Genomic DNA, 22,354 nt, shown 5'->3' with positions numbered 1-22,354 from the left:
TTGTTGCTGAAGTCAAACAAAAGCAGCGAACTGGCTGGTTCTCATGATATGGCTTCGGTACAGTTACATTTAATAAAGGAAGTTCATCTGTTTCATTTCCCTTTTTCATGATGGCTGTGTTGTTGCTCCCTCAGACAAAGTCAATCATAATCCTCTGTGATGGTAAATATTAGCAGCCAGTTCCCTATTGAGTAACAGTAGACAGATAATTTAAAATGAGCATACAACTATTCATTAATAATACAATCTTTTTCTTACATTTAACCAGGGTCCTACTATCATATAGGGATCTCCAACTGGAGTAAATAGTTATCCCAAATTAGCTTGCTGTGTAAATGAAAATAGACAGAACACATGAGGAAACGTGCCCCACCCCCTAGATAGTGTGTCCAATCATTGCAAAGTGTGCCTTTATGTTGTTTTTACAGTATCTCTTTAAATAGATTGTTATATTGTTTGTGACTTTCAGTTGCTAAAACACATCTCAGACTAAACCAGAAGTACAGCTGGGCCTGAGGGTTTGTTGGCCACTCCAGCACAGACCGCTTATACAGCCGCTTCCTTAAACTCAGGTACTTTGAGTTGCAAGGCACTTTGTCCAAGAAGATCAGTACAATGACATCGTTCTTTTCGTCCATCAGCCGCTGGTGGGCCATGTAAAAAGCGGTCTTGAAGTTGCCGCTTTTGATGTACTTGCTGGTGAGAATGAACACTGTCCGGTTGCTCTTGTGGATGCTCTGGGAGAGGTTGTCGATCAGCGGGCATCCGGGGATCCAGTCCCGCTCCTCGAGACACAGCGTCAGGCGGCGGTCCCCCTGCTCCTCCAGATGAGCGCACATTTCCTTCATCACCCACTCCGTCACCGCCGGGTCCTCTTTGTCATAGATCACAAAGGCATCGTAGTCAGAGCTTTTGGAGTACAGGCGGCCGTAACCTTTGAGCTTTGCCCTGCAGAAGTGGTAGATGTACCAGACGTCCCACAGGAAGAGATGGCTGGAGATGGACAGTGTGAGGAAGCTGAGGACAAGGGAAGTCATGAGGGTGTAGAGGATGATTGACAGGTAGCTGTGCTGGCAGGCCAGCAGGTCCACCGAGATCACAGGGTGACCTCTTTGTGCCCCCGGGTTAGCGCAAGTAACATCCGTGGCCAGCCAGGGGATGGTCACCGTGGTCCTGTTGAGCCACGTGACGAACCAAGTGACATTGCATGTGCACAGGAATCTGTTTTTGTGTAGAAGCAGCATGTCCATCCGGTCAACGACGTCATCCGGGAAGCTTGATTCGTCAACGTGCTGTATGTGATTAAAACTAAGATCCAGGTATTTTAAATTGTAGGCGTCCTTGAGGAAATCCGGTGTCAGTTTAAGGATTTGGTTTTTATGTAAGATGAGCTTCTTGAGAGATGTGGAGCATGACTGCATGGGCGGAACAGTAGTCAAACTGTTTCCACTCAGATCTAACACTTGCAAAGAACGGAGAAGTTGTAGTTTCTTCCAATTGAAGGATTCATCTTTTAGCTTGTTGTTTTTTATGTAGAGCTCAGACAGTTTGTCCGGCAAGCCGCTGAACACCTCCGGGGGAATGAAGTTGAGGTTGTTGTGAGAGATGTCGAGGACGGTCAGATTGAGCAATTTCTTGAAGTAATTGATGTATCTGGTGTCACCATCTCTCCACAACATATCTAACCGGTTGTCTCTGAACTCCAACCTCTCCAGAGTCTGACTCTCCATCTCCGTGTTGGTGGACGTAGAGATCTTGTTGTGGTTCATGAGCAGTATCTTGAGGTTTTTCAAATGTCTAGTGAAGTTAAGCATATGAGTCAAGCCCTCGGACTCAAAGTAATGGTTGTTGTAACTTATATCCAAGACGACCAGACTCGTCAGCTCTTGAAATGCAGTGGAGTACAGCAGGTCCAGGCGGTTTGAAGAGAAGTCCAGATATTGTAAATTAGCCAGATTGGTAAATTCAGAGCCGTTCAGACTTTGGCTCATCGCATTCCCGGACAGATTGAGGCATCTCAGCTCTCTGAGATTTAAAAACCGTGAATGCAAGAAGAATATGTTGTTTCTGCTCACGTCCAGGGTTTTGCCGAACTGACTGCATTTCTTGTTGACAAAGGATGTAACCGTTCCCAGCTCTTTATCTTTGTACTTGCAGCTTCGTGCATATTCATCATATCTGAAGTAATGAATCTCTCTCACTTCCTCCCTTTGGTACTGAGCTGCAGCCGACATGGGAGACCAGTACGAGGGCTCTCCCCCAGAGAGGCCAACGACATCTTGGTTATCAGAGGGGGAAGATATTTTGTTGTCAGACAGACTGATGATTTTAAAGCTTTTTAATTCCATCAGGATGCTAAGGTTTGTCATTTTAATAAAGTTTGTGCCTAGATCCACAACCTCCAAGTTCATGAGAGGCTTTAAAGGGTCGATGCTCTCCTGCCTTAGCTGCTGAAACACAAAGCCCTTCAGTCTGAGAATTCGAAGGGATTTTAGGGAAGAGAAACTGCAGCTCAGTGTAAGCGTTTGTGGGTACCTCTGAAGCTCATAGTTAAACGATAGGTCCAGTTCTTCCAGTTTGCCCAGGAATTGGGGGAAGTGCGTGACTCCTATCTCTCTGGCTAAAAAGTTGGACGAGAGATCGAGCTCTCTGAGCTCCGTGGTGCTGGCAAACCACTCGGACGGCACGCACGTCAGAGAGTTACTGTGGAGGCGCAGCGTCTTCAGCTTGGTCAACATCTTGAACGCCGTCTTGCTGATTTGGAGTTGGGCATTGTTGGGGCAAGGGTTGCACGGGAAAGGAGCGTTGTAACACCGCGGACAATTTCCACTAATATCTAGAATCTCCAGGTTGGTTAAGTTTTTGAAGTCCTCGTCGGTGACTTCTTGAATGTTGTTGTTGTAGAGGTACAACTCCTTCAGACTTGTGGGTAGTCGATGCGGAATAAAGGACAAGTTGTTTGACTTAAGGCTCAGCAATTTTAAATTGTTAAGCTGTAAAAATGCGCCGTCCTCTATGTCATAGGAAACATTGCACGGGTTGCGGTAATAGCAGTTCTGACTGAGGTAAAGCATCTCGATATTCGTAATCTCAGAGAGGTTTGCTTTGGAGATGTTAAAAATGTGATTCACTTCCAAACTCAGCAGGATGAGGTTCGGAGGGAGGCCCTTGGGTATTGTGTAGAGCTGATTGCCATCTAGATAAACCGCCCGCAGGTTCCGCAAGCTGGCAAAAGTGTTTTCCTCTATTATCACGCTCTTAGTACACATGCGGTCCTTGGGCCCGATTTTGATGGGCACACAGTTGCACCTCATGTCAATCTCAGTCAGGTTCTCCAGACCATGAAAGGAGGTGGAGTTTAATTTCGGGATATGGTTGATGGTGAGCGTCAGATTGGTGGTGTCTCGGGGGATGCCTTGGGGGACATATGTGAGGCTCCTCTCGGTGCAGTCCACCGTCACCACGCTCCCGTTTTTCTCCTCGCTGACGTCACATGGCAGGGTTTTGGGGTAAGAGACGCTAGCTGTTGATACGGGGAGACGACACCACAGGCCCAGCAGTGCCACGCACGTCTGCACAGAAACACAGGCGGTTCACTTAGTGTGCAGCTAGAAAGCTCATAATGCAGTTACATTACTGAGAAAACACACACACACACAATGCACCTACCAAGCATGTATTGTGTATGGTGTGTATAACAGGAGCTGGTACAAGCTAGCATTTAATATTCCACCTCCCGTGTGGTTTACAGCCCTTCTGACCAAAGCCAAACTGACATTTCACTTTGCTTATGAATGTTATTATAATACATTACTGTAAATAAAAACAAAGGATAAATTACACTCACCAGATGGAAGAACATTATTCACATGGAGAATATAAAAGAGGTCCCGCTACGAGTCCTGTTGTCAAGTTGGATAGAGCACTGAAAGAAGTGTAACATTGTTGAAGACATGAAGGTGATGACATGAGAGTAACAGGTGGCTGGGTTAGCCCATGATGTGTATAATTAGCCAGGATCACTTCCCTATTGTCACAAATCACACACATCCAAATCTTCCATCTTTTGCTATTCATAATGATAAACTGGTTGTGTTTGTTATACAATAGTGCAAATATGCTTCATGCAATGTGTAGGCCTACTATGAAAGTTTCCGATATAATAGAAAGATCAAGGACAGTAGTGTCTTGCTGTTCGTGTAACAGCACAGCTGTATGAGTTGTGGGTTTTTCAGTGGGGGAAAGGGCTGTTTCATTTCTGGTGAGCCTGCAGGGGAAAGTGAAACCCATGCTTGGGTTTAGGTTTACCAGTTTACGTGGTAAACATGCCATTCTGGTACCAGGCAGAATCTTCTTCCTTAACCGACTTTGTGGCTACGGCTTTCAATTTGTGTATGGTTGGTCTTATTTTTGAGAATAACCCAGTGCAGCAATAGACACTTCGAGAAAGCATCCACCTGATCAACCCTTTTTTAGTAAAAATTCACGATGACAAGGTCCACCACTTTTACCATTTCTAAGAAAAACTTAGATGTGGACATTTGTGGTCCGTAGAGGATCAATTATATTATCTTTGATGATTGTCATAACTTTCAACTAGCGCCATCATCAATGCAGAATTTTAATTTGTCCTACTGTGTGTGTGTGTGTGTGTGTGTGTGTGTGTGTGTGTGTGTATATGTATACATGTATACATACACACATACATACACAAGCCTCATGTGTACTTGTACTGCTTTATGCTAATTAGCACATGTAAGCATGCTACCGGGCTAAAATAAGGTGAACATGATAAACATAACTTGCTTGACAACAGCACGACAGCAACGTTACATAACGGTGTGCAAACACTCGCCGACACTGTAAGTGAAATGTGCCGTCATCATCATTAATGCAAAAAGCATTACCACCACTCAGACTTGAGCATATGGTAAAACATTTAATAATTAAACATACTTATAAAACTAAACACGTGTCAAGTAACTTTTCTGTATGAATAATGCAATCTTAGGCGCAAACTTGTATAATCTAGAACAGTCATTTGGTTATTCTGTTGAGAAACAAGTGCAAAAGAGAAATAATAATTGTGAATGTTCCACAGCAAAATTAAATAAAACTTTCATGTTTACACACACAAACAGACAAAAAAAAAATATTTGAGAAGACTAAAAGTTTTAATCTTTTAATGATGTTGACAAAAAAATAACAGGAAAGGACTCAGTATTCATGTGTAACGTTCATTAAATTAAGGTGAATTCAGCAAACAAATAAAAAGTCATATGCGTTACTTGATTGATCACGTCTTGTCCTGTGCAATGATTTGTCTAGAGCTGTATATAGTTTATTGTATTTCTCATATATATATATATATTTATTTTTTATTTTTCTTATAATGTATAAACAAGCTACCAATAAGGTTGTCATTATCTAATCTAATGTTAAGCCCCTAATCAGTAAATCATTAAAATAATCCCTATTTTGTAATATGAGATAATATACTTGAGAGGAAGATCATATGCTTCTTCACAGAGGCCTTAATATAATCTATTTAAAACTTTAGTAATCCATATCATTTATTTATTTTTTTACTTTACATAATAAAATATTGTATACACAAGGCAAGATTCTTTTTTTTTTTTTTGTTCACAGCAGTTTCACATTGGTCGGTAAACCCATGTCTCTGTATGTATGGCTTGAAAATCAATAATTACGACAAACTAACGACAGTTTATTTGTGGAGCGGTGTTTTCAGTGAGTGAGTTAGTGCGTTTATAATAGCGGACATGGTGGCGGAGTGATGTGTCAATGCGTTCACGCTTTGGTCACTGGGGGAGCTTCCAGATGCCGCCTCGGCCACTTTCAGCAGACGCACGTAGTTCACGACGACCTCGTCTGCCTTGGCCACGAGCTCGCGCCGCTCGCTCTCGACGCTCAGGCCTTCCACGAGCGACATGCAGGCCTGCGTGAGGCAGCACAGCGTGTGGAAGCTGTGCGTCAGGGTGAGCAGCAGTTCCTCGGGGCTGCCGTACTCCACGCCCATCTGAGCGCAGGCGCCGCTCAGCACTTTGGCCTGCGTGAAGAGCAGCTGGGAGAAGGTGTCCACGTCAGTCTCGCTGACCTCACGTCTCTCACCTCTGGTCGGGCGGCCGACGCTCAAGCGCAGCACGCCGGCCATCTCTAAGGCGTCCTCCCGTGCGAGTGCGAACCCTGTGTGAAGGCTGTATGTTTTTCCCTTCATTGAATTCACGTGAGCGAGCCTCGCCTTGAGACTTGTGTCCTTCGCAGCCACATTAATCCGCTCAGCTTTATAGTCAGTGACTTTCTTTCCTTCAGGACTGAAAGAAACCGAGCTGACGGAGAACAGACCACGTGGCGGAATCTTTCTGTCTTCATCATCACCGTCGGCGTGTTTCTTTTTCCGCAGGAAGCAGTGACCGAACGGCCCACGGCACCTCCACCTACCTGCGTCCAGCCTGGGAGCCGTTGACTCTGGCAGCAACACGGAGGCGCCGCTGAGCAGCCTCCGACTAGAGGAACTGCAGGCGATAGAACCGTGGGACAAGCTCTTGGGGAAGGTTTTGACAGAGAAGATCCTCTGTGCGTTTGGGGGATCTTGAGACTGCAAATTCTGTCCACCGCTCTTCCTTGTGAGTGTGGTTCTGGTCTTCTCCAGAAGCACTTCTAAACTCCTGGAACCCGGCATCATGGTGCGCAAACTCCTCCTGAGCATCCAGTCCCTGCGTGGCTTCCTGAGGCTGCTTGTTTTTGGTTCACATAAAGGTCCGCTTGGGGGGGAAGCCAGGGCGCGTGGGTCAGGATTGGGGCTGGCCTGTGTTAGCCTGCTGGACTCTGTGCTACTTCTTAATGATGATGGTGTCGTGGTGGTAGTGGTGGTACTGGTCTCGTTGCAGAGAGCTAAAGATGACTCTTCCCCAACCTTCTTCAGCTGTGTGCAGGCTACACTAGGGGTAGTAGGAAAACAAAGAGAACTGTTAAGCATCACCCTGACACAGCACACATTCATCTGAAACAAATCACACATGTCAATTATAACACTATATGTACCATGTAAACAGAGATTTCCTGAATCTTAACTCTAAAGATGGAAATAGATGGAACATAACATTTCAAGAGATCTCCTCAAATAAGGGTTGGAATTTATTTCAAAAAAATATCTTATTCTTGCTAGTTTCTCAAGATTGCCACCCCTAGATTTATCATAAGCATGTTAGCATTGGCATTGTGAGTATGTTAGTTCAAAGCACTGCTCTGCCTAAATGCATCCTCACAGAGCTGCTAGCTTGGCTTCTTTTTCACGAAAGTTAACGGACCATGTTAAATATATTCCTGCCTGCAATGACTCCATTAAGCTCTTTTCATGCACCCTCCTGTTTAGTTCTACCTGTGGTTTCTTTTATCTTGGGCATTCGGTGACTGCCTTCCCGTGTGATCCCCAACCCAGGCTCAGCACTGGTAGCCGCATGGATCTTCCTCAGCAAGGTGGGGTCAATGGGGTGGCCGGCCCTCCCCTGACCCGGGGGGCCGTAAGCCTTCTCCTCGGCGGCTACATAACCCAGACCCTTGAGCGAGCACTCTGAAAGCACGTGCAGATTGTCTGTGACACAAAGGGGGGAATCCATGGGGGTGACACAGCTGCTGCTGCCTGTGCTACAACCGGCGTCGATGGAGGAACACTGTGAGCTCTGGAGGGAATGAACGCCTTCGCTCTGTATCGACGACATGCGCTTGTTGACGTGGTACTCGTACGACTGTGCAACGTCGTGCTCCGACGGCGGGATCTTACTCTGCGGCTGCTCGCCGTCCCGCATCGGGGCATCTCCTTCTGCGAGGACGGGCCCTTTGGATGGAGAGCGACTCCTTTCGTCCGGGTCCCGCTTCTCTCCCTGAACCGTCAACCTGTCTGCGTGGGAAGCCTGCGGGTCACTCGCACATTCTGGAGGGAGATTTTCTGCCATTTTGTTCCCGGGCGCTCTCTGGTGCCATTGCTGATGCCTGTCTTTATAGTGTGTTCGCCCCAGATCGAGTTGATTCATGTAGTAAGAGTCTCTCACAGTGAAAGCGTTGTACTTCCCAACGAGATGAGCAGGCTCATCTTTAGCCGGGTCGTGAACTGTCACGTGAGGTCTGTCAGAGGATTCACAGGTATCTCCTTGCATCCTGCTCTCTGCCTCCCGCTGTTTCCCTCGCTGCCTGCTCATCATCGAGCCCATGTGCAGTTTGGTGAAGTACTCGCTGACTGATTTGATTTCCATCGTCTCCGGCTCCATCTCTCCACCGTCCGAGTGGAAAATCTGGGCGGAGGCGATGGAGGAAGGTTTCGCCTCCTCGTCCTGATGCTCCAGGGGGTTGTATTGCATAATTCCTGTGCAGGCGTCGCTGGGTGCGGCGACCTCCGTCTTCTCCTCGTGCACGGCGTGGTATCCTTCCGTCATGGCGACGTGCATCCTCAAGTGGTTCTCTGAGTGTCTTTGAGCAGTGGCCAGCTCCGAGCTCTCCGTCATCTCAGAGGAGTTTGTCTCGTTGCCAGAATCGGAGGACTCGGGACTAAATGCTCGTGATATTTCTACACCTGCCACAGAAAGACAAACACTTAATTAGCGACTTCATCAGAGGCACACGAGAAACAACACAGATTAAGGAAAGGAGTTAAATGCCGTTAATGATAATGACAATGTAATTCAGCATGTTGGGGAGAAAAGGTGTGATCACAATGATAAATATGAATCAAAACATATTAACCAATTAAAATGACAAACAAATGATGGTATCTATAAAATATTGAGAATTAGCATGATATAAACAATAAAACACATTTTGTCTATATTAGCAAGAAACGATGAAAAAATGATCCACAAAACAACAGCAGGCAAAATGAATGATGCAGTAATGAACCCAACTGTATGCTCAAACGAATGAAGAAACGCTCAACACAAAGGGAAACAGAACAAAATGGGCTTTATTGAAAAAAAGGAATCAACAACGACAACTCAAAAGTGAATGGCTGGAACGGGTGTGGTGTTAGTGGATGAATGTTACAATAGTGAAAGGAGAACCTGTGCTACTCTCTGACTGTGCTGGACTCTGTTCCTCCGATGCAGCGAGGGCCTCGAGTGCCTGTAAAGTGGACACCACTGCATCGTTCAGAGGCTCCCCGTGGCCCTCCGCTCCGAGGGTGGGCACTGAATCTATGAGAGACACTGGGATATCGTTGCAGGCCCCCTGGGCCCGAGTCCCGGCCCCCTGCTGCTGCTGCTCCTCCTCGTCAGAGCTGTCCCTGAAGCCGGGAGGAGGAGCGGCGATGGCCAGGTTAAGGGAGTGCAGCAGTACGTCATTGTCCTCCTCGTTGTTACCCTCCGGCGGTGGAGGGAGAGAGGTCAAGTCAATGATGTCATCGCTAGACCCGGAGAGCGAGAGTAACATGGGCTTGTCAATGTCACTCATCACCATGTCCTCCTCACAGCTGATGTCATCCTCATCCTCTGCGTCGTCTGTCGTCTCTGCGTAGCAGATGTCGTGCAGCAGCGGCTCCTCGATGCATTCTGTCGGACCGAAGATTTTGGTGGAGTACTGATACCCGTCCCTGTCTTCTATGGCATCCATCATCTTATAGTCCTCCTCGAGACGCCTATACATGTGGCTGTGATTGTCTAGAATCTCTGGGCCTTCATCCATCAGTCTCTGGTAGCCCAGGTTTTGGGGGTTAACGCTGTCTAAGGGAGGATCTCCAAATATGAAGGAGACCTTTGCACTCCGAGAGGAGTCTTGGGGTTTGGGCCTGGGGATGTTGAGGTACGAGCAAGGGATTCTGCAGCACTCTGCTCTCTCCGCCATGTGCATCGAGTGCTGGGCCTGTTGGATCTCAGTTATGTAGACAGGTTGGCCTTCAAATTTCCCATGCTCGAGGTATTCGCACTCCTGGTCCGAATAATCTTGGCTGTATCGCTGGATGTTTCTGTCGTCAAATCCTTTATGCGGTGTGCTGTATGTACACTCGATGGCCTGGTAGGTCTGCTTTATTCTCGCCGCATGGCCTGCAAAGAGGAAACCAAAAAAATGAAACCGCTCTATTTAAACAAGGAACATTCTGATGAGTCATCTTGCGGCCATGCCATACGTACTTGTTTCTGTATTTTTGGCCACGTTGAAGATGGAGCGCCGAGAGTCTACCAGTAATCTGTAGTAGCCAGCAGTCAAACAGGCCAGATTCATTGCATCAACAGACTCCATTATAAGAGTGATGGGCTGTGAAAGAGGCAGATAAGCAGATGGCAGTGAGCACAAAATAAATGGGAACCAGGGGCCAGAGAAGGATGTATAAATGACTGCTAAACAGACTTGGTGCTGTTTTTTCTAGGAAATAATTACAAAATCAGTCAGCACCTGCTTTTATATTCAAAGAAAGAGGGTTTATTAACCTTTACGTCCAAAACGTGCAGTTCCACTCTAACCCTGTTCTCATCTTCTGTGTACATCTCAATGCGGTTGACGTGACTGAAATCAGCCAGAAGCGCCACCAGGTTTGTTTTGGTGTTAATCACATGGCTGATGCCATATTTGGGCCCGACCAGCAATGTCACTTCAGTGTGCTTTTCTCCTTGCTGTGAAAGGGAAGAGGAAGCCGGCACATGTAACACTTAAATGCGTGCAAATAAACCTCAAGTGTCCTGACACATTTTTTCTTTTTCTGTCAATCATTGGCTGCACACAATGTGAGGAGACGGTTTCACTCACAATGAGGGTGGATTTAAAAACCCGTCCTCCGTACAGCCTCAAGTCGCTGAGATACTTCAGATAATGGACCTTCGCTTGCAAGGCAGTCAGCTGGAACGGAGGATAAAACATTACCCATAGGATGAGATACAAGCTGAATAACTATTTAGAGCAGAATGTTTAAAAAAAAAAAGAAGCTGAACACTCCACCAGGTGGTGGTAAAGATTATTTTTCTTTCAGATGCAATGAAACTCAAAGAGAGAGATGAAGAGACTTATGCATACAAAGAGAGAGGAAGAGAGAAGGGGAAGCGGTAGTGCACTCTACCTTTTTACCAGGCGGCACCAGGTTCTGGTTGGTTTTGAGGATGTGAGTTAGGGCTTTTTTGATGTTCTTCTCTTTCATGCTCGACAGCACTGCAGGAGGCAGGAACAACGCCAGACCCCACTCCTTCCTGCAGACGCACAATTCATAAAGATGAGGGAGAAGGTCACTCAGTCACTATGACAAACCATCAAGTCATCACTCTTGACCGCTGATTGATTTGCTTCACCCCACAGGTGGTACATTGATTAACTGACGGGGTACAATCAGAATCATTAATCACCGGCAGGGTTGTATCTTCTCACATTGCAGTAGGACGACACCTGTGGGCTCTTTATTGTTGCGTTCGCATTCTGGACTGAGTAACCAAACAACAAAATGACTTCATAGTATACGATCTACTTACTCAATGTACTTGAGGGACACCTTCTGGGACTGCTTGGCATTGATGGTTAGAATATACATTTGCAGGGCAGCCAGATGGAGGGCCGTGTCGTATTTCAGCTCTGACCCAAATCTCTCCAGGACCACGTCATTACAGCTCTGGAGGAGCCGGAGAGGAAGAGGACAGGAGGGGGTTACATGTCAGTTAACGACAGCAGGCCTACAGCACCCATGTGTCTGCTAAGCCTGTCACTATAGACTTAAGTCTCGACTAAGTGTTTTCAGATGGCAATGCCATCCATCTTTCCATCCAGCCATCCATCGTCTACCACTTATCCTGTATTCAGGGTCGTGGGGGGGCTGGAGCCGATCCTAGCTGTCATTGGGCGAAGGCAGGGTACAAACTCCACTGTGTTAAGAGTTATCTGATGATATTCACCTGAACATAGAGGTACTCAAATGCTACAGCATCTCTCCTCAGCAGGTCAACGGGGTCCTTTGGGACAAAAGTGATGCGAAAAAAGCACTTCATCTTGTGTGACCCCGGCCTCTGTGTCACCTGGAGCACAAGTCAAGACAATAAAGAGGGTCAAATTAGTCAAGCTTTGGCATCTACAAACGGGGACAGTGCATGCAACGTTTGATTTGAACTGTCAGGATTAATATTTGACATAATTCAAGGAATAATTTGTAGCTGGAGCCAGGAGACGCTCAGAGACTGGAAACATGGGGAACAGCTAGCCTGTCCAGAAGGTAAAGAAATCCACCCACCGGCACATCTAACGATCGCTAATTAACACTTTTTATCTATTTTGTTTAATCTGTGCAAAAAGCAAAGTGTAAAAACAAGAGATAGTGGCTTTCTTGAGGGTCTTTTACAGAGATTTAGAGATTTTTAACACTCGGCAAGAATGTGAATGAGCACATTTTGCAAAATATTGAACTAATAAATATTGAATTAAAATTAGAGCCTGCTGTTTTGCTCCTTGTTGTAATGCCTCATGAATACAAACCTGCTTTATTCTGAAAACAAGGGTGATATTCTGCCCCTGTTTTGTCATTAAGTTCATTATTTAACTACCTCTCTCCTGTTTAGCGGCAGCCAAGAGAGCCGTCTCACCTGAGTTAGCATCTCCTGCTCATGCAGGAGCATGAGTTTGCTGGCTGAGCCCTCGGCTCTTTGCTCCAGCATGAGAGAGAAGTGCTCGATACTCTTAATGGATAGCTTTTCTTGCAGGGTCAAGATGACATCCTTTTACACAAAGACAAAAACAGTGAATATATTATGAGAACAGTGCACCGAAGCAGTCATTTTCACGACTCAACACGCACAAAAACATGGGCTGAACAATCGGAATTTCAACAAAGGGAATGTAGTTCGCAAGTTCATCCTGATGCAGTTAATTAGGTTCAAAATGTGTTTGGTTTGAATCCCAATTTCAGTTCAGTGAAGGTTCTGAATGCACTTTAGAAAACACAGCGCGACTGTGAATACTATTTAACATTTAATCAAAATATCACTTTAGATTACGCAGCTGCATTTCATAGAGACAGCAAGGTTCTTTTCCGGCACCTACCTTAATGGATGTGCTGCTGTCAAATTTAAATGATTTAGTCTGCCCGTTCTCCAGGTACACCTTCAGAACATTTGGCATAAAGAGAAGGGAGTTGTCCTTCACTGTTTCCTGAGGACAAAAATCATATGATAAACACATCTCACTTTTTTGGTACTCAAGGGCAAGCATTTGTAAATACGGCCCTAATCCTGCAGCTCTCCCCTCTTGTCCCAAGCCCCTCCCACCCGATTCTTTTCAAACCTCATTTCCATCATGTTCGTGAGAATGACATTCCTGTTTTCTTTGCCAACTTGTGCGAACTAGATACAATATGGGTGAAGCGTTACTGAAATGGAGAGAAAATGTTGCTCATAGTTTACTTTTCTGCTCACCAAAGCGGTGAGTTGCCGTGAGCTAGTTGCCCTGAGCTAGCTGCAGTCGATTCTTTTGTACCATTTTTTTCTTCATCTCTGAAATGCTTCACGTTGCCAATGCTGGAATAGCAACATGTTCTGCCGTTGAATCAGGCTTGAATCATCTGAAGCGACGTGCATCTGCATTTGTAGAGCACCCTCGCTCTGAAATGATCTGTGATTGGTCAAAGTCTCCTGTCACAGACTCGATTTTCTAAAGCCTGAAAACTGGAATGTACAGTCTAGTTTTCTCTCAGACCACTTAAATTATAATATGCCGAAATATTTTTATGGAATTTCTTCCCAATGACGCCAGAATGTACTGCCTACCCAGCTTCAGTGTGTGAGAGGAAAATGCTGTAATTAGAAAAACCCCTGGGAGAAAATGATTTGCACATTCAAAATAAAAAGAATATGAAAGGAATCGTTCCACATTTTTGGGAAATACATTTATTTGCTGAACATGAGAGGATGGAAACTCTTTCAGCTGCGAGCTAATTATAAAGCTACAACCAGGAGACAGTTAGCAAACTTACAGGGAGAAAAGCGAGGCAAGTCTAAAGCTCACTAATTGACGTGCTCTCACAGCTACAGAAACTTCCTACGCCCAGTCAAGAAATAGTCCGGCACATCACCCCTCTGTAAAAACACAACTTGTCCTTTTTGCGAGTTCTAACTCTCCGCATGAAAGCTAATTAGCATATGTCACAATATTTCTTCAAACGTATGTTTTTCACTGAGCTAAAACTGTAGCGAACGTTTCACACTGATCGTCTTCTTTAATAATCACTGGTTTTATGTACAATGCTGTCTTTTTTTGCTCAGAAGGCACGACTGCCTGCCAGTTTGCTCACGTTGCGGTTGCTGCTGTGTGGCACATCTGACAAATCAGGGAAGCTCGCTTTTGAGAGCGCCCCACTTTTCGGTCAATCATACCCACATGCCCTCTATTTCAGGGCGATGAAAAGAAATGAAAGATAAAAGAAGCGGGTCCGTTTGCCATTTAGGGGTTTCTGATATTTTCACTCCGCTCCGTGCTCACGTTTCGAGTTAAAGTCTGACGCTGTCGTCTGCTGTTCAGGACCTTGATGTGTACAGAATGAATCAGTGTCCAGTGTGACTTACGGGGACCTGGCCGTTGATGATGACCTCTTCGGCGAAGCGGACTTTAACAGGATTAGTCTTTAACTTGGCCTTTTTGGCTGCGCTGATGAATGCTGATTTGGGTGACTTTTGGAGGGAAAGAAGAAGAAAAAAAAATGATTTAAAGGACAATCAGCTCTTTTATAGATGAGTCATGTATTATATCAGCTCCACACAATTCAAGGACATGTTCCCTTTTTGAAACATGATAACCTCCCATTTCTCCGCTCCACTGATGCAATTAGGTGCTCTGTGTAAGAGCGTAAGCTGAAGGACACCTTCACTGCTACTGTGTCATGATGCTGCAAAGAAACATCTGGTAAACAGATGCAATTACAGGGCGGATTATAAGAGCTGCCTCTGAGTGGTGTGGAATATTACACCCATGTTTTTTTCGGAATAAATCCTTTAACAAGTTGCGTCACAGTGGCTTTTTTTTTAAAGACTCAACACTCACCGTGATGAGCTTACGTAGTATAGTATGAAACACCATAATATGAGTCACCATATATGTTTCTGTGAGCATGCGCTCATGATGTGATCTATTTTTGGAGGGAATTCAAGCATAATTCACATCACCACTGATGTGAACTGTAAACAAAGGCCAAATATTTGCCGCTGGCACTGTGTGTTCACAACCATCTGGTGCTCCGTGAGTCTAGTAAATGTAAATGTGGTCGGTTCACCTGAGGTCCTGCGAGGATCTGACACTACAACATGAGAAGACTTAGAAAAAAACACTGCAGCAATTGGAGCCTTTGAGTTAGCGGGGCTATAACACCCAGCCAAGCCATTACTGATACAGTGCCAGCACAAACATATGGCATGATTAATGACTTTTGTGGAGTCAACAAAATAATCAGCTCCAAACAGCCTACTGGAACGTACTGTATTTCATTCATAGGGGACTGAGAATCTTACCGGGTACGGCTGGACAACGCTCAACAATATGGACTCCTTGCAACTCCTGCAAGACACAAACAAATCATTTCAATTGAAAAACTATATTTTTTGGGTAAAATATATCAACAAAACGTAATTTTTGTATTATCTTTGGGACATCATGGCGGAGGGTAGCATGAGGAACATCGTGTCCCGATGCAGAGGCAGCCCCGTCTGGCCTCCGTAGGGAGACACTGCAGACGCCGGAGCCATTCAAGGCCAAAGGAGCTGTTGAAGGAGTGGCCACATGGGCACGTTTTTCTGTACTAATGCTGCACCGGTCTCACAAGCAGCCACTCAGCTGTGTCAGTAATATTACTTTAATGAGATGCATGAAAAAATATCATCGCCAGCATCACTAAATCACGGTGAATGGAACAGCTGACAACAATAATGTACCACATCCATCCAGCTGAAATATTTGGTAATAGTGTTTAAAAATGAAATAGTGAGAAGTGGTTGGATTATTTAGATACATTACAAAAGTGAACTAGAGGGCCTCTCACCTTCCTTGGACGTTTTCAAGTGAAATTGTTTTACAGCATTGCATCATAGGGGATTTAATGTGCCCTCTTTAAACATGTTTACACAGTTGCTTGGTGCGACCCCTTCAAGATAGAGATGTAGTTTTAATTATGCAACCTCTAAAACTTGAAGTGACATTAAGGGGGTCAATACTGATGCAACATTTGTAATGAATTAAGATCACTTTGTGGAGATCATTGAAAGTATTTTTTTCCGTTGATCAGTGAAACAAATTAAACGTTAAATCTACTTTGATTCAATGTTGTAAGACAATAAAACATGAAAACCACCAGGAAGGTTTTTTTTTTCTATACAGTCGTCAACATCACGTTCAACAGCAGGCAAATGACATCTCACCTTAGTGTGTTGTCATACCTGACAAGGTCAATAACTCTCTCCCTGGGTGCTGAACTGACGGGCTCATCATTAATCATGATGATCTCGTCTCCTGGGATCAGCTTGCCCTCTGATGGACCCCCTGCCAACACACACCCAACAAACGTATTACTGCCGTGCACACTCAAAGCTCTAATGAGCGTTATTAGAATCTGTTAATACAATGTCCTCTCTCCCTGGCTGCTTTCGAGGAAGGTTTCATCTCCTTGGGTGGATGTGTTGATAATGTCCATGGAGCGAGTGAGTCACTGTTGTATTAGAGCTCACTGTACTGCTGGGAGACTTTACCTGGTGTTACTGAGCGGACCACCACAGGTTTCTCACTGCCGGCCACAAATCCAAACCCAAGCACTGGGTCTCGTCTCATCTCCACCTTCCGGGGCGCTGGTGGCACAAACTTGTCCCCGTCCAGACGAACCTCATCCAGGGAGCAGCTCTGGGAGACGTGGCTGTGGGAGGAATGAAATAGTCCTGCATTTATCATTGCTACCGCTTGGTTTTGTGACATTGTAAAGCACTGCTTTTGCATGGAATGAAAATAGGTGAACAGAAATGTCAAATTTTCCACTTTCATGACATTTTCATATATATTTTTTTTAAATGCCATTTTAATGTTGTGATAAGTCTGATTTTGAATATTTTAAAAGTAAACATTTTGGGATATGAAGAACAGTTGGATTTGCATTTGGGTATTCATCATGACCCTAAATATGAAGGTAAAAGACTGACTTATTATTCAAGCCAAATGTTAGGCACAACTCCAAACATTTACTGCTTATTTCTATTTTATTATTGTAAATTGGAATTTAATTGTTCTGTTTGGTTAGAGAAAGAACAACTTGGGCTCTGGGAACTTGAGATGGGTATTTTTTGACAATCGTTTGACCAAATTTGCAGGTTTTTATTATAATGAAAACAATTGTTAGTTGCTGCTGAACTAATATAACAACTAAAAAAAGAATCACCTTGTAAGTCAAACTGGGGGAAGCTGTGTAAAGACGTTAATAAAAGGAGACATGTAGATAGAACTGCTAACTGTACAGAAAGTGGTTGTTTACTTTGTTTCCCTGATGAATACACTTTTCTTCATCCTTCCAATACCCCAATTTTTTAAAGATAAAATAAGATACTGTTTTGAAATAAGGAACTAGTGCAATGCTGCAAAAATAGAGCATGTGGGCGATGGTAATGAGGCTCCAGTGTTTATATTTTCACATTGCAGATATCCACAGTGTGCTTTCCCAAGGAGACGTTACAATATTCTGTAGTATTAAGATTCATAATTACTGCTTACAGAACTAATAAAGGCGCAGGACAGGTACGATGAGGAATGTGCTGTTGAAATATGTTTTCTTTGTCCCTCCAACACAGTTACTATACTCGCCTTGACCTCAAAAGACAAAGCAGAAACTGCTTTCCACATATTCTGTGATCAGTTTATACCGTGTTTCTGCACTCTCTCTGGCTGCAAAAAGCAGCAGCAGCTCCGCATGGTGCCAACAATGTTGGTTAATTAAAGCCGTGGGCAGACAGTGTGTAATTCACAGTTATTCTTGACACATGTACAACTCACTACTAAATACTAACAATTAATCTTCCGTGGCACAAAGACACAGTGAGATCTGTCAAACGCATTCCCAAAGCCAAAGAGACAAAAAAAAAAAAACGAAACATGTTCAACAAGATGTTCAAAGCTCAGTGATTGCCAACTGTGATTTCAGAGGAGGAATCAACAATTCTCTCCCAGAGCTGTAAAGCAGAAAAGGAGAGATGTGATCTATCATTAGGATGGAAAATGCGGTTGCTTAACAGATAATGAAAGACAGCGGGAGATTTCTTTTGTGGTAATATCAGTCCTGAACTAGAAGCGAACCGGATCTGCTCTCACATTCACCTTTTACTTCAACAGATAAATGCTGTATTACAACCATTCTGCCAAGATTGACTTTACTAGCCAATCCTAGTAAAATGGTGGCCTTCATTTTGCTTGAGGAGGTCGACAACACAGCAGAAGGAGATGAATCACCTGAATCGGATTCAACAATTTGTGTCGAACAGTAAAAAATATGCTCTAAATCAGAGATCTTCAACATGGGGTCGAGACCACTATTGAGTCCGCAGAGTTACAGCAAGGGGTCCCCAAAATGATTCGATCGCAAACTTCCAAAATTTTAAATATGTCCAAAAATACACATTAATACCAGCTGATAAGCAAATATAAATGATAATTGTTGTGTTAATGTGAAATTGTGATGATAATTGAGATAGAAATCTCAATATAGAATTACAATATGTGCTATAAATATATGAATCTGTCAGCAATTATTATTGTAATGGCTTAGCATTGTAAACTGTATTCATACATCATTGCAAAGTACCTTTTTACATGGCTGCACTACACTTCATTATTGGCCCGGTTTAATAAGCAACGCCTTTTTATAGGATATGTAATAGGGGGTCCTTGACCTGAAAAAACATTGAACATTGCTCTAAATGAACCAAACGACCTCCTCTTTCAGTTCCAGACAAAACCTCAGCCTCTTTCAACCTGAACAAGACCCTGATAGGCTGAGATAAAATGAGCTATAATAATCTACAGAAGGTAAAACAACAAATATGATTTTCCACCTCCATCTTGATGGTTTGTTATTCTCTGTCATTTAAAGAGGTGCTACAGTACCACCTACTTAAGTTTTCTCAAAATGAAGACATTTTACAATAATCCCACTGCTTCCCGCTCAAAGGAAGAAGTCCTGATCCCTCCTCCCACTCCCTTCTTTTGCTTGGGATGCTTTGTCATGCAAGAGGAAGGAAGAATGAGAGAGAAAAACATTGTTCTGCATATTCAACTGAAATCATAATACATGCAAGGTAATATAATGTATACTGTGTGAGTATATGCAGAGGCCATAATACGTCTATTTGCAATTAAGATTATCCTTTTCATTTCAATTAAAACCCAAATGACACAGCCCCAAGTCCTTCCATTGGTGAGTTTGGTAACACGTCCGCATTGAGGTGTAATTAAAAGATAAAACAGCATCTCCTCTCTTTCCTGCATGCAAATGTGAAGTGGGGAGAGTTCAAGGCTGTTTATTGGCAGATATATTCAACTTTTCTGCAGAACCTAATTTATTTAAGCATTACAAATGGAGATTAAGATGGAAATGAAAAGTGAGAAGCTTAAGCAAGAAGCTGAAGGCAAAGCCACATTAACCTTTTCATTCTTTGAGGTGCTTTAGTCACTGAATCTACAACATCACGACATGATCACATCGACAAATTACAAAATGCCCACTCATCCTCACTCCAACACGCACTATAATTGATTTAAATGCTTGCTCCCATGAGAAAATATTAGTAGCATATGAAAAAAAAGGAGAAAAGATAAGGTATATTAGTAAAATGGAGTAACAAAGCATTACAACAGTTTCAAAACAATTTAGCATATCCATTTAGAAATTGGTGGATTAATTGGTCAAATCAACACAGAAGCCTCCAGTTTCATGGTGGTGTGCTATAGTAGAATGGCAGTAACAATATGTACAAAGCCTGTGGTAACAAGACTAAAAAGTTGGAACTTATTGACGATTAAGAACGTGGGTTGTCCCAGAGGTCATTCCTTGGGGGTACGGGGGGCATTAAGAGGGATAGACATGAACTCGTCTTAAATGTGTATGTTCAAGTTGTATTTGTCTTTTGAGATATAAATAAAAAAAATGAGCTGTCATCGAGAAGGATCTATATGCAGCCTCCAAAGGCTACAAGACGCACCCACTTCACGACATGAAATTCCCACTGAAATAACTTCTAGGATTAACGTACTTAACATTATCTTTTCCTAAACCTAACTGATCTGCAACCGCTTCGAAGGCATGTCATGTAATAGTCGTGTCCGGTAGTAGCGTGCCCCCGCAGATGGACTTGTCATCAGGGTGTCATCTGCGCTCTCTCGGTGGCTCAGTCAGTGGGATGGATTTTTTTCTTCAGAATCACCAGAAAAGCTTGCGGACTCGTGACCAGATGCAGTCGGACATCCTGGTGCTTTTGGCATATGGACGTATTGGGACATACTTAATCTTTTCATGGCATACTCAATAGTATGGTAGTACTCATTCTTTTGTCTTACAATTGAGGAAAGAAAGGTGTTTGTGTCAAATAAGTTTGGATACGCTTATTTAGAAAATGGAACAACAATTAGCTCAAACATTTGATATTATATTTCTCTGACATGGAAGCAACAGGTAATGTGTTGTATTGGGGAAATACAACTTTATATACAGCGCCTATATTAACTATATATGTTTCTCATTGTCATCGTCACTGTTTTATTTTAGGGATCCACAGTCCAGATAACATTGGAGAGCAGGCAAATATGTATAACACACCCACATCAGTATTTGCAGACACAGACACGCGGCGTGGCGTTGCCCGTTAATGCCCGTTGAACTGAGAGGGCCAGCGTATTAATGTATTATTCATTGGTGCATTTAGTTACCATTGTTACAGACAGCTTTTTAATCGTAGCCTTTAATGCACCCAGCCAACTTGTTTTCCAAATGCATCAGTTAAATATCGGATTATAATTACACATTCAAGTGCATAATTATTTACGTGGCGTACTCAAGCCCCCGTGCTGAGAGGTAGATGACATTTTTGTAGGCGTTTTCACACAGAGATTCCACCATAATCATCGAATGAAGAGCCTTCGAAGGATGTTAGCTAAATGCCATAACGGTGTCTCCTTTTAAACATCCTGACTTTGTGGAACCAGAGAGGCCGTGACGTAACGCGTGACGTGTTAAATGATCGCCGAAGGTGAACGTTTGCATATTTACACGACTCTCCAAGCTCTCAGTTGTGACTCCCCATCAATGATTGCACTAACATTTGCATATTTATACACATGTTCATGGTCTCTGAATGACAAGGAATTATAATTAGAACTACTACATACTACTACAATGTTTCTTCAATACAATTCTCATATTTTCTTCTTGATTTATTGAATTTTGATTCATCAACCACATGATTAGACACCATTTGATGATTATGATTCTAAATATTCTAATTCTAATATGATTCTAAAACAGAAAATTTTGAATTTGGGAAAAAATAAAACGGAAACTGGAAAAATGAACAGATTTCATGGGGGGGCGTGAATGTTTTTTTTTATCTACAAAGCAGAAAAAGTTTGGGAACCACTGCGATATAACATGTTGATACAATGGCGACCTCACGCGAGCAACTACTGGCTTTCTATCTGCTTCCCGGCCCTCTCTATTCACACACCATTCCGTGTCTGTACCTTTAAGAAAAAAAAGGAGTGACGCTCCCGCAACAAAAAGCGTAAAAAAGGGACGTCCTCACCCTCGTCACGACTTTAAAACAAGACATGTTTTTCTATTTATAGACAACTCATAGCAACAATCACAGCACAGTGAACTCTATCACTTCACATTTCACTTCACAAGATCCTTCAAGGACACATTTGGTTCGGTTGTATGCGTCAGTGTTATCGCTCGAATGACAAACTCAACAGATTGCTGCACAAATGAAAAACCACATGGACCTGTGCATTCAGGAAAGAGTCTCCTCCCCTCCACGGCCACCTGCTAAACATGGCTGGATTCCCATTGTGCAGACAGCCATGCATCTAATGGTTCCTAATCATGCTCATTAGCCGCTAGTGTAGCAACACTCTATACAGCAGTCGGAAGCCGCACTGTGAGCGATGCGTTTTACAAGATGAACCCAAAGTAAGTGCCCAGAAATGCTGTCACGACAAACTACAAAGACTATTTTGACTCTTGGTTCCCCAAAGCATGTGCTAGTGGAGTGAGCTCATTAGCAAAAGCAATATCCTCTCTCATTCTGAAAGGCTGCTCCGACATGGCTCACAACTTGTTGGTGCTGAGGACGTTCTGTTTGTCCTGCCT

At 43.7% G+C, this 22,354-nt stretch overlaps 2 protein-coding genes across 5 annotated transcripts in view; both read right to left on the bottom strand.

Moving 5' to 3' along the window:
• Positions 1-419: 419 nt before the first annotated feature.
• Positions 420-3,941, bottom strand: LOC311021551 (toll-like receptor 7). The gene is made up of 2 exons (XM_084022158.1): positions 3,848-3,941; positions 420-3,572 (listed from the first exon to the last, which is right to left on the bottom strand). The coding sequence occupies exons 1-2, from the start codon at positions 3,860-3,862 to the stop codon at positions 423-425; spliced, it is 3,165 nt and encodes a 1,054-aa protein (XP_083878284.1). The 5' UTR covers positions 3,863-3,941; the 3' UTR covers positions 420-422.
• A 1,451-nt stretch (positions 3,942-5,392) lies between these two features.
• The window catches only part of LOC311021548 (FERM and PDZ domain-containing protein 4-like), a 29,665-nt gene continuing 12,703 nt past the window's right edge, over positions 5,393-22,354 (bottom strand). For 2 of the 4 annotated variants that reach the window (XM_084022151.1, XM_084022152.1), the window contains exons 3-17: positions 16,704-16,864; positions 16,377-16,497; positions 15,474-15,519; positions 14,535-14,639; positions 13,018-13,125; positions 12,561-12,692; positions 11,880-11,999; positions 11,463-11,599; positions 11,060-11,186; positions 10,753-10,842; positions 10,437-10,619; positions 10,140-10,263; positions 9,075-10,052; positions 7,403-8,590; positions 5,393-6,957 (exon numbers count right to left, since the gene is read on the bottom strand). In XM_084022151.1, the coding sequence (XP_083878277.1) occupies positions 5,729-6,957; positions 7,403-8,590; positions 9,075-10,052; positions 10,140-10,263; positions 10,437-10,619; positions 10,753-10,842; positions 11,060-11,186; positions 11,463-11,599; positions 11,880-11,999; positions 12,561-12,692; positions 13,018-13,125; positions 14,535-14,639; positions 15,474-15,519; positions 16,377-16,497; positions 16,704-16,864 (4,849 nt within the window). In that variant the 3' untranslated portion in view covers positions 5,393-5,728. The remainder of the gene's footprint in view (positions 6,958-7,402; positions 8,591-9,074; positions 10,053-10,139; positions 10,264-10,436; positions 10,620-10,752; positions 10,843-11,059; positions 11,187-11,462; positions 11,600-11,879; positions 12,000-12,560; positions 12,693-13,017; positions 13,126-14,534; positions 14,640-15,473; positions 15,520-16,376; positions 16,498-16,703; positions 16,865-22,354) is intronic. The other 2 variants (XM_084022153.1, XM_084022154.1) reach the window with 1 other exon arrangement.

This window comes from Eutrigla gurnardus (assembly GCF_963514095.1).
Source record: "Eutrigla gurnardus genome assembly, chromosome: 12".
Classification (NCBI taxonomy): domain Eukaryota; kingdom Metazoa; phylum Chordata; class Actinopteri; order Perciformes; family Triglidae; genus Eutrigla; species Eutrigla gurnardus.
Note: the sequence above shows the minus strand (reverse complement) of the source record. Positions and strands in the feature narration are given on the sequence as shown.